A 12,732-nucleotide genomic window follows, 5' to 3' on the forward strand; every position below is an offset into this window, starting at 1 on the left:
TTGCTCGAGTAAAAGACACCACAATCTTTCCTATCTACTTCATGTTTGGATATTTTATTGAACATAGTTGTTAATGACGGCAGGCGGGATTACCTCAGCTTCTCCTTCGTCAACTTCCCATATCTATGTACATGTATGTAGCAATATTCCATTATCTCCTGTATGTGATGTTTGTGTCTTTTGACGCATGTTCTGTGTGTAGTCAGTTCTTGAATCAAGGAGGGCTACCGACAATTGAGTTGGTGTTACAGGGGTTTAAAGTTAGCATTTCGCCATTTTCTATGGTCGTTATCGTTATCTAATTTGCAAAAACAAGCTGTCATTGGGTTGATTGCTGTCTGGCGTGTTTTGCTGCCGTTTGTTGGACTGTTCTTGACACACATTTTGACTACGGATTATTCCGTTTACTTGATCACCATATAGGGCTCACAGCGTGTATGACCAGTCAACAAGGTATGCTTTCTCCTTCTAGACACCAGATCCCACCGCTGTTGTGTCCAGGGGACCGTGTTTGCCTTGCTCTTAATTTTGTAATCTTTATAGGATTTGATTGATCACAATACTTTATTTTCACCTTTTCATGTATACCCTTGAAAACCTATTTTTGGAATATTTCAGCAGCTTATTTGCAGTAGATGTCCAGTATCCGGTCATCTGTTCACCCGAAGGACCTGAACCAGCCCTGGGGCACGATTCTGAAGCCAGAATACGGCCTGGGACATCAGAAGATGACGGATTATGAAATTGACCAGACGGTAGATCGTCTGTACAAAATCCCTGCCACCAAGGAGCGTGTTTACGAAAGACCAGGGAAAAAGATGACAGAGGAAGAAATAGCCGAGATGGTAAGCTCAGTCGATCAGTTACTAGTATGCAATGAATATAATCGTACCCCTTTCTCTATCGGCACATTTGAGAGATTTTTAAAAACTAAATGATGATATTTTTTAAATCGTTACAAAATAGAGAATTTTTTCGAAAATATGATACATAGAACGAATATCTTATGGCAGTAGTTTCAAAGATTTAGAGGCCCTCCATTTGCGTTGTCCTATTTTTACGCGCCACCAGTCAAATTGACCTGTACGGTAGATAAAGGGTTATGGTTATGGTAACAATGATGACATCGTATGGAAGACATAGTTATATCGAGTCAAAGTAAGGTACGTAATTCAAACTCTTCAAAGAAAACATTCTTTTCCGATTGTTGATTTATTGATAATAATTGAATAACTTAAAAATAAATCAAGAATTTTATCTGTTAGAAAACTACACTCGGTGTCAAACCAAGTTCATGTGCTAGATAGTTTCAAACTTGGGATATTCTCATAAACTCTTTTCATATGTTGCACACAGTACTGCTGTGAACAAAACATAAAACACAGAACATACAACGAATCGGAATAAAATACTCAGCTGCAGGAGTGGGGCTAAGTTTGCGCCCGTGGGATCGTCGACTGAGGTACTCCAATATTTTCTAGAAATAAATAAAAAGAAAAAACATATGCCGCTATCCAGTAAATTGGAGTTTAGAGATCAAATACCGCTACAGATAGTCTAGATAATACCCGAGGGTTTCCGACAATAGATTTACTATCGGTAATATGTACATCAATTAATCTCTCAAATAGTGCACTCCACCTCTGGTGTTTCAAAATCCAGAGATTGTCGTTTGCCTTGCTCTTGATTTTGTATTTTTTAAATAGTATTTATGTTATCGACACTTGTTATGATAATTTATGAGATTGGTCAATATTTGTTATCGTCACTTGTTATGATAATTTATGAGATTGGTCAATATTTTGTTACCTTCACCTTTTTCATTTTCTCTCTGCAGTTACAGCGACTAACCAAGGCCCCCGTGGAGAAGATTCCGGACAGCGATCGAAGAGTGACCAAGTCTACGTACAACGAAATGGGCGTGGTCAGCTCGTACGCGTGGAAAGGTTATAACTAAGGAACACTGTGCTTGGTGTGGATTTTATCATTTATGACTTCACGTTGATAGGACAGTGACTCCATTTTATATTTTTATACTGTTATGTTCATAACTGCCTGCTCTTTTTAAAATTCTTTTTTAGTTGTTTGTATTTAGAGATTATTTCATGTTTCACGAATTTTTTTTTTTTTACCTTTGAACAAAGTGTTTTAGGGCAGAGTTTGTTTTTTGTTTTATCAAAATAAAAATATGTGAGACATTGCAAGTTGTGCGATCTGTTGATTAGTAGTTTTTGGTTTTTGACATGTAGCGTTGTACCCAATCTAATTAAAATTAGAGGTTAGATCCGCTCACATACTCGCTACACAAATTTGTGTAGCGAATATATGAGCGGATCTAACATCTAATTTTAATTAGATTGCGTTGTACCACGTATGTACACGCAATATGGCTTTTACTCTACCAAGTACATTATTTATTGGTACCAAAGACGCTCAGTCTATGTTATGTACAATATATATTAACCAGTTCCAAGTCTACAAATATATCATAGTGTACACAATATATAGTATTTACCTGCACCAAGAATAAAAAAATATTCGACAAATAACAATTATAACTTGACAAAGAATCATGGACCAAACAGGAATCGTTTTACTGAAGCGTGTTCGGATTGTAAGTTCACAAACATGGCGTGGATCCATAAAAAGTTTCAACGAATTCCAAATATCAGCGTTAAAGGAAGATCTTGGATGAAAGGTGAGGATAACGAACAGTGATCAATCTCATAACTCCTACAACCAATACAAAATAGATAGTTGGGCAAACACGGACCCCTGGACCACAGGCACTTGTTTCTGTAAATGACTTATGACCTCTGTATACTAACAACACAAGGTACCTAGCTTCAAATGACACAGAATGGCACCCCCTGAGAATGTCGGCCTTTTGAGCTTTCAGGGAATATGCGATGCAAATGTATTTACTACCGTTGTATTGTACAATCATTCAACTTAAAAACCATGTATGACATGACAGCATTCATTGCCTCTTATCGCCGAAAACTGCAACAAAACATGGGTCTATAGCTCGATTTTCCGTTTTATACCACGAAGTGCTATGTACTGATACCGCACAGAATGAAAATTGTATATTCGTTGTGTTGAAAAATAAAGTATCATTGTTTTATTATCACAATAAATTGATACGATGTTTATTACCAAAAATTTTTGAAAATATTGCTTTGTTAACAAAATAAAAATTTTGAATTGAAGACGTTATACGCTATTTTTAGCTACTGAAAAAAACCAGAGCTGTTCGTACGTTTCGGGATTTTACATGTGGAGTGGAGATTTAAATATTTTCGTGTCGGAATCATTTCTGATGAAGATAATAATGAAATTATAATTAACTGTAAATTTATACAACTTCGTTAACTAGTATGAAAAATATTTCTGCCATTTGCATGTTTCATGCAGATCTATGGAAAGTGAAAATACAGATCAAAGATTATTTTGAAGTATGTAAAATAGAGCAAGGAAAGTTTTTAGTGTAATCTCGGCTGAGATTCGGCTTGGCTGAATATTTGGACTGACGCCTGCCGAATCTCAGCTGAGATTATTTTTAGTGATGTGTTATTGACTTTGTGGTATTATTGATAAGTACCTGTTGTTACACTGGAGTTTTATGAAACCCACCATAAAAACCAAGAACGCTGCAGGCACGTTTTTCGGAGGGGACTGTCCCACCCTTTAAATTGACAATGAACGTTACCTGTTATTTTCATATATGCAAATGAAGATATATATTGCGAGACTGGCCCCTCCACTATTTTTGATAGAAATACGTAGTAGTGAATGCGAAGATACTAATACATGTAAGCTTGAAAGTTATAAATTGAAGCCCTGTCGCAAAGGATGACACCCCCCTCCCCCAGCCTGAGGGAAACAAACTGAGACAGCAATGACGAACACTATAAATCCTGCCCCTCCCACTAATTAAGGTTCTGAAGATCTTTATCATGACTATTATATTTTTATTATTGCCTGTCAGGAAATTCAAACAAGCCATGTGCAACTTCCAACTTCTTCGGCGCCCCCTCCCCCGCACCCCTAATTTTACGGATCTGTGCCGATATGGAAAAATTCACATGGCATCTGTTCAAAGTATGGACACCACTACCCCCCCCCTTTCTGATTTTTGGGCGGCAATTATTTCTCCGAAATGTGTGGATTCCCCGTCTACCCAATCCTAATTTCGATTTATGTAATCGTGAACACGCTTTTTGAAAGCCTTATATTTGCTGAAGTATTTTATTATACCAGTTGGACAGTAGAAGGCCAATCTCTAAAGCTAATAAAAAGCGTGAAACGACTACATAAATCGAAATTGGTATGAGACAGACAAGGAATCGACACATTTTGGAAAATTGTCACCGCAAACAAAATCAGAAAGGGGGTGGGGTGGGGGGAGTAGTTATATCTATATATCAGATATGGAGCCCCCTTTATTTTTTGTAGCATTTTGTAGCATTTCCCCCCTAACTTTAGTAACTAAATAATATAAAATAAGATCAATTTTGTGGTCAATGGTCACCATTAAAACCATCCTTTTGTCTGTTATTTTTAATTAATCTCGGACTATTCATCTTTCTATAAATAACTCTAAAGAATTTCAAACATAATTTTAGAAGAGCATGCTAGCCAGTCAAAATCGCGTATTTATTCTGCGCCACAGGGGCTAAGCCCGTTTTGACCCGAAACTCATGGTTACATTGAGTTTCGGGTCAAAACGGGCTTAGCCCCTGTGTTCTGCGCGGTATCAGTACATAGCACTTCGTGGTATAAAACGGAAAATCGAGCTGTAGACCCATGTTTTGTTGTCAGTTTTCGGAGATGATAGGCAATAAATGCAGTCATGCCATACATGGTTTTTTAGTTGAATGATTGTACAAGAGAATGGTAGTAAGTACATTTAATAGCATATTCCCGGGAAGCTCTAAAGGCCGACATTCTCAGGGGGTGCCATTCTGTGTCATTTGAAGCTAGGTACCTTGTTTTATTATTAGTATACAGAGGTCGTAAGTTATTTACAGAAACACGTGCCTGTGTTGAGCATCACTGAAGGGACATTATTTGTTGCAATGCGCATCTGGTGCATCAAAATTGGTACCATATAAGTTTTACATTATGACCCCTGGGTCGAAGCCTCTGCTGGTGGACTGTTAGTCCCCGGGGGTCTCTACAGCCCAGTAGCTAAGTACTTCGTTACTAGCTTGATATACAGATGTATATTTAATTGCTGGATAAAATTTAGAAATTCATTTCAAAATTAAGGATATCTCCCTCATGCATAGCTCTGATCCTTGGACGAATTTGGCTCCAGTTTTTTTTTTTTTGGGGGGGGGGGGCACTCTAGTTTTCCTTTTAGCTCTTACAAGTTTAATTTTATTTCAAATTTCCAAAATTTCGGCTTGAGCATCACTGAAGGGACATTATTTGTTGCAATGCGCATCTGGTGCATCAAAATTGGTACCGTATAAGTTTTACATTGGTACCAAGTACATGTATATACAATATATAGTATCTACACAATGTTTAGTACATGTATATAGTATTTATCTATCAACCATCATCGCCATCTTGTTAAATGTACATGTACAAGCAAAGGCAGTGAAGGCATTGTCATAAACTGCATTTTACAACGTGCAGAAAATATGAGAAATACTGAACTTGTATACAAGTCATAAGTGAATTGGGTTTTACCCTGTTTTAATAACAGAAAGGAATTTATATAATTTGATAAGTAAAATGCTTATTTTTGTGTTAAAAAAATGACAAAATTTGACGCCAATTCAATGATGAGTATAAAAGTTCGGAAATCATGTATTTTTCACGTTGAGTATAATAGTATCTATGCATTTAAATATACAATGAAATTCATCACCTATTTCTTGGTATACTTGTCTATCTACTAATATCAACTTAAAATCACCACAACTCGCATTTTACAGAATCTAGAACAAGCAGATATATTTAGAAAAACAATGTCATCTTTGAATAGTCTATAATTGATAGACTTCAGTGAGTTGCATATATCACATCTCCAAGATTGTAAAAATTGCAGATATAACAAGTAATTTCTTAAACTTGGAAAGACTATCACTCTAAATTGTATATTACATGTATTTATTACATATCGTTATGTATTTCTTAATTGTGCAATACGTTTCGGGTATTCTCATATCCCAGATATACACTCGTACATGAACAATGTAATTAATTTCACTTGATGGTCCCTACGCCTATTATTGATTGTTAAACTAAGTAAATTACTTTCTCTAGAATCAGTTAAAAGTAAGTTAGCTAATATATACAGAGCAATGATTAACAATGATTCCGAAAAATAAATGGGTTCTAAGATTTTGCTTTTGTGCTCTGATTATTTATTAGGTCTGAAACTATGTTTTTGAGCCTCGAATTCTCCAAGACTTCTTACTTGTCATTCAAGCACTTTATTATTCGTCTCTGAGTTATGTTAGGTTTTTTAAACCTCTGTACCACAAATGGCAAATGGTATATCTGCAGTATATTGAGAGCCGCAAATGGAACACACAAAATTCCCTACCTTTCTTCCTCGGATACCGATAGACAACTTTCAACAGCCGCTGCCATCGCTCTTCATATAGCAATTGTCAGCATCTGTCTGGATCACATAAACGTTTAATGACGTGAGCACAAAAGCGTTTAATTAATATTCAAGTTGCATCTTAATCACGGTAATTTCTACTACATTATCCACGCCTCCGAAACATATGCGTCCCGCATATCAATCAAATAAAACTTTTCTTCTATATATATATATATATATATATATATATATATATATATATATTACAGCAGAAAGATACACGTTATGATATTTCGGGTTCAAAACGTTTCTTTGAAGCAATGGGGTCTAGCTATTTAATGAAGTAGCATTATGTTAGAAGAATATGTTACCTGACACTTTTATCAACAATCTTTACATTCTTCCTTTATGAATTCTTCCTCTTCCATGATTTCTTCAATCTTCTTATTGTCCTGGACATAATTCGAAATCACCCTGTAAACTTTCCCTGGATACCTCTTGTACTCTTTGACCAAAATGCAAACTTTTCAAGCGGGGTTGGTTTATCAGGTAAGGAAAAAGGTGTACTTCTGTTTGGAGCATAAAGACGTACTAGAGCAGTAATTTTTCTGATTACTCTTCCTTCCTCTGGAGATGACTTTTGAACAATAGTGTCTTCTGCACTTTTCTCTACCATTTGTGGACTTTGCTTTATCTCATCATTATCATGTTTTCTTAGTTGTCTGTTTTCAAGCAACAACATCATCGTCTTCTTCATTAGAATCACTTGAAGAAGAACTATTCCCACTGTTACTGATACTTAAAGTTTTACGAATATGTCACCGGGATCTGGCTTCAACCAGGACTCTTGTTCCTCTTCTTTCTCGTCATTTTCTTTACTTTTCTCTAATGTTCTTTCCTCCTCTTTTCTTTGATCATGAAACTTTCTTTTGAGGCGAATCAAGTACACACTCTTCTTGAATAGTTTTCCACAGACATTGTACGGAAATCTTCCGCCATTATGACGTGTGGAATTTGTATACCACAGTCCCTTTGGTTGTCTTACACGTAAGCACTTAGCACTGATGTTAATGTTCTATTGAATCGCTCTACCATCCCTTCTGACTGGGGATGGTAGGAAGTAGTGCGGTTGTTTTTTTTCGATGTGTAGGAGCCTGTACATCTCACCAAAAAGTTCTCTCTCACACTATCGCCCTTAATCAGAATGTATTATTCTCACTGTCATGATCGTGTGTAGGGCAAAACAAGATGACAGACGGCAGTTCCAAACAAAGGTAGGCTCTTAAAACTCTTCATTTTACCGACTTATTAAACGACGAATTTATTAATGTAAAACACTGTTAGGCCAGGAGTCATCATTAAGTTGATTGGTTGTTGGAATTCTTACTCATGTACACGTACAACTGTAAATTCATTGATCGAAGTTGACGATGTTTTCTCGGTATCTGGAACGCTAAGCGGGCGAACCGCCGCGGTGGCCGAGAGGTTAGAGCGTTCGCCCCGCATGCGGAAGGCCGGGTTCGAATCAACTCTGGTCAGTCAATGTTTTGTCAACGCCGATATGTCCAGCCGTCTTTTCGTCATGACAGTGCCTTAGAATATTTCTTCTCTCGGTATAACTTGGTTAAGCCTCGTTTCATCGGTCTCCAGCACAATTCACTCCCTGCACACAATCCCAGTTACTAATGAGAGGTGAAGATAATGTTAACCTGTGCCATTGACACCAAAGAGATTTCAGAAATTATCTCATACGTGTGGTGTACATTGAGAGTGAGATAAAGCATAAGCTTTATAACACGCCCATCTGATAAAGCACTTCCGGTCCGAACTACTTTTGACACTGTCCCCGCTTGGATGACATATTTGCTGTGTTTATGCATATCCATGCATGAAATAAAGCGTAAAACTTATTATTCTGTATTTATTTAGAATTTCTTTTATAGCAAAATTAAAATGATGTTGCCCCCACTGACATATAATGCAAGTTACCGGCCACAAAAATGCCAATTCGGTCTGTAACTACTCAAAATTACGATCAGAACACAAACGCTGGTCTGCTATTGGTTTCTAGCCATGACTTCACAAGTCTTATTTCTTTGTCTTGTTCTTGTATCTCCTGAACGTTCATCATATTCTTAACCTCTTTATCTTCGTGCAGTAATCTAATTTTGACCTTAGGATGATCAAATTTGTTAGCGAAGGAATCGTTGTTACATTGTTTGCATGGTATCCTGCTTAAAGAATCAGCATTTCGGTGCAGCTTACCAGCTAGGTTGAATCTGTATTTCATAGATAGATAATGTTTCAATCCACCCTGCCATCTGTCCTTCAGCATCTTTTTTGTTTAATAACCATTTTAAGGAGCCATAGTCAGTGCATACAACGAATGCCTTTCCATACAAATAATGCCTGAAGTGTTTGACGAAGTTGACAATTGCTAGCAACTCCTTCCGCATGACACAGTATTTCCTTTCAGCTTTAGTAAGGCAAATTACTTTCTCATCTCCGCCATGCATTTGTGACAAAACACCCCCAACTGCAGAGTTGCTTGCGTCTGTGTCAAGAACAAAAGTTTTTGAAAAATCATGATGGGAAAGCAAAGGTGCTTTCACCAACTTAGCAAGATGTCAAAAGAAGATTGACATTCTTAAGACCAAATACATATTTTTACTCTGCTGGGCCAATGTGTGAAGCGGTTTAGCTAAAGAGGCAAACTTCCTCTAATAGCTACAGCATTCCAAAAATGATCGAAGCTCGGTGACATTTCGTGGCTGAGGCCAATTAGGGATTGCTTCCGTCTTATTTGGGCCTGAAGAGATGCTTTTCTCGGACATCACATGCCCCAAATAGTCAACACTCTCCGCAAACAGTGTGAATTTCGTGGTCCAGCTGTTGCGAGCTTCTTAAGGTGGCTCACTACACCCTGAAATAGTTTCTCAAATCAGTATGAATTTATTTAATCATAAAAGAGATGATGATAAGTATACTAGCGGAAAAAAGAAACTGTGCATTATAAAATTTAGTATAATTTTTCTTTACTTATTGTTTATATTTATAAAATAATCGATAAAGGTGATGTTTTTTAACAATATCGGATAGTACCCGACTCAGATGCACTGACTTTTTCATGGTTAGTGAACACATATTGTTTATTGAAGTGTTCGTACGCACGAGTTTTAATGGCCAATACTGTTTGGAGTAAGAAGTGTAAAAGGTTTGTTTGGACACTATTCGTTAAGGAAAGCACTTTAGTTTTGACAAAATTTACCCTTCTGCATGCCACGACTCAGCGAAAACCAACGTAATGGTGCTGTTGGGATGCTACAAGCTGGAATGGCACACAGTATCGTAGCAAGACACTTTGGAGTTCATCGGAACACCATCCAGTCATTATGGAGACGTTTCCAACAATCTGGCAACACGCGGGATCGACCACGTTCTGGGCGTCCTCGTGTGACGTTTCGTCGACAGGACAACCAAATTAGACTTGTACACCTGAGAAATCGTTTCCAGACAGCAAGTTTGACTGCTTGTAGCATTCCTGGACTTCGACCAATCAGTCCAAGAAATGTGCGTAATCGTCTGCGCGAGCACAACATCAGACCAAGACGTCCAGCGGTGCGCCCAATACTGCTTCAACGTCATCGTATCGCTAGACTAGCGTGGTGCAGACAACATCTGCGATTCAGAATACAGGACTGGGCCAATATTCTGTTCACTGATGAATCCAGATTTAATTTGGATAGCAGTGATGGCCGTTGTAGAGTGTATCATCGCGTTGGGGAGCGGTACCAGGACGCTTGTGTTGTGCAACGTCGACAATTCGGTGGAGGTAGCGTTATGGTGTGGGGTGGAATAACAGCACGTGGAAGGACCCCTCTACAAATTGTCAATGGAAATCTCACCGGCGTACCCTATCGAGACGAAATTATTCAGCGCCACGTGATACCCTTCATACAGAGACAGCAAAATCACATCACTCTGCAGCAAGACAACGCAAGGCCACATGTTGCAAGTGTAGTCAGGGACTTTTTTGTTCAACAGAATGTCGGTGTCTTGCCTTGGCCAGCTGTTTCCCCCGATTTATCGCCGATCGAGCACGTCTGAGATGAAATGGAACGACGTCTATGCCGTTTACCAAATCAGCCAGTGACAATGGCTGATTTAGGCCAGGCTTTAACCAACATCTGGAACAACATCCCTCAAGCATTTCTGAACACTTTAGTGGCATCAATGAGGCACCGTTGTCAAGCATGCGTGAATGCAAATGGTGGTCACACGCGTTATTAACTTTGTTAATTCAAGTTCGAATACCAGTGTCTTTCGAGTGTGCTGAAATTGACGTTATTCGACGTTAACATTAATGGATTATGAAATGTTGTAACGAATACATTTGTTAACAGTATTACAAAAAATAAAATTTGTTCATTGTTATTTTTTATTATTTTTCCATATATTAAATAATGCAGTTTCTTTTTTCTGTTCGTATATATACTAGTGTGTAAAAAAGGCAGTAAATATGCTTTGGATAAAACCGTGATTTTCAAAAAATTATTTCAATACATACATGTATGAGACGATTGATTTACTAGTATACTGAATGACAAATGTTTTCAGTCATTTATGAATTTGTTTTTACAACATACCAATTTTCTCAGATATCGTAGAATAATGACCGCGGCATTGTCGTAGTGGTGTATCACCTCATTCTGTCTTAAATCTTTTGGTGTTTTTTTTTTTACCGAACCTACGTCCTCATGTCCTTTTGTAGCGAGGCAAAACAAACCATAAAATGTTTGTCATCATAACATAGTTTATTTACCGTTAGTATTTCACCGTGTGTTCTCAGAGTACCCAGTCCATTAAAGCATCTCTACAATGCTTACTTCGCCTCTTGTTCTGCGAGTGCCATTAAAATAAAGGGTCTTTCGGATGAAGACGTTAAGCATGTGCTTTTCCGGTCGCGTTAGCGTAGTAGTTACAATCGGAACTCCTCGAATGTCTCGCGCACTCGACATCTATGTCGAGTGCGCGAGACATTCAATAAGCTCCGATAATTATTAGTTATGCCGCTTGCTTCGCAACTGGGAGGCCAAGAATCGACTTCTGATTCCGACGCCGCTTCAAACCTTAGACGTAAAACATAGTAGTGACTATGACTGTTACTCTGCCAAGCGAAGTAGTCTTAGGTCTTTCAGATATGACCTTAAAACGGAGGCATCGAGTCAAGGTATGCATTGATACGATAAAGAACCCTCACTGCTAAAACCATACGTGTCATGCATTACGTCAAAATGAGTATGTTAGTAGACATCACCTACAGCTGGTGACGTCACTTACCGTACACCACATGAATGAAAAATTCTAAAATGGGATGTAAAACAAGAACAAAGCAAATCTTATTATGCTGCGACATCATATTTGCTGCGAATATTGTGAGCCCAATTAAATACGCCGTTTGTATTGCTAATAACACATCATCCTGTTTGCATTTCAAATGTCATCAAACTTTTTGTCTACTTTTACCTTTTGTATTCTGAGTACTGGTTGGTTGATACCCCTCCACGTGAACATTGTATTCTGAGTACTGGTTGGTTGATACCCCTTCACGTGAACATTGTATTCTGAGTACTGGTTGGTTGATACCCCTTCACGTGAACATTGTATTCTGAGTACTGGTTGGTTAATACCCCTTCACGTGTACATTGTATTCCAAGTACTGGTTGGTTGATACCCCTTCACGTGTACATTGTATTCTGAGTACTGGTTGGTTAATACCCCTTCACGTGTACATTGTATTCCGAGTACTGGTTGGTTGATACCCCTTCACGTGTACATTGTATTCTGAGTACTGGTTGGTTGATACCCCTTCACGTGTACAAGATAGGAGTCACTGAACTGGTTTTATTTTATTTTATTGTATACAAAATACATATTTCAAAATCTGTTGTCAACAAGTATGAAACAAATATATTATTACAAAACTGGACATCTATTATTACAAGCATAGTCGTTTGATGTCGGACACAATTCTGAGACACAGTTCTTCTACGTCACCGGTTCCATCCAAGTACTCTGTTACAAATAAAAATAATAAACTATACTCTTATCATCCAAGTACTCTGTTACAAATAACAATAATAAACTATACTCTTATCATCCAA

The 12,732-nt window shown here is 37.8% G+C and overlaps 2 protein-coding genes across 3 annotated transcripts in view; one reads left to right on the plus strand and one right to left on the minus strand.

Annotated features, from left to right (window-relative positions):
- The window catches only part of LOC125649617 (protein CEPU-1-like), a 55,868-nt gene extending 53,668 nt beyond the window's left edge, over positions 1-2,200 (plus strand). Inside the window, exons 10-12 of the mRNA XM_056166179.1 lie at positions 203-260; positions 636-845; positions 1,838-2,200. Coding sequence (XP_056022154.1) covers positions 203-260; positions 636-845; positions 1,838-1,957 — 388 coding nt within the window. The 3' untranslated portion in view covers positions 1,958-2,200. The remainder of the gene's footprint in view (positions 1-202; positions 261-635; positions 846-1,837) is intronic.
- Positions 2,201-12,465: 10,265 nt separating this feature from the next.
- Positions 12,466-12,732, minus strand: part of LOC125651798 (nicotinamide riboside kinase 1-like) — an 8,192-nt gene continuing 7,925 nt past the window's right edge. The window contains exon 7 of one of the 2 annotated variants that reach the window (XM_056166468.1): positions 12,466-12,643. In XM_056166468.1, coding sequence (XP_056022443.1) covers positions 12,567-12,643 — 77 coding nt within the window. In that variant the 3' untranslated portion in view covers positions 12,466-12,566. Of the gene's footprint in view, positions 12,644-12,725 lie in introns of those variants that run through there. The other variant, XM_056166469.1, reaches the window with a different exon arrangement.

The sequence above is a fragment of the Ostrea edulis genome, chromosome 5 (assembly GCF_947568905.1).
Source record: "Ostrea edulis chromosome 5, xbOstEdul1.1, whole genome shotgun sequence".
Classification (NCBI taxonomy): domain Eukaryota; kingdom Metazoa; phylum Mollusca; class Bivalvia; order Ostreida; family Ostreidae; genus Ostrea; species Ostrea edulis.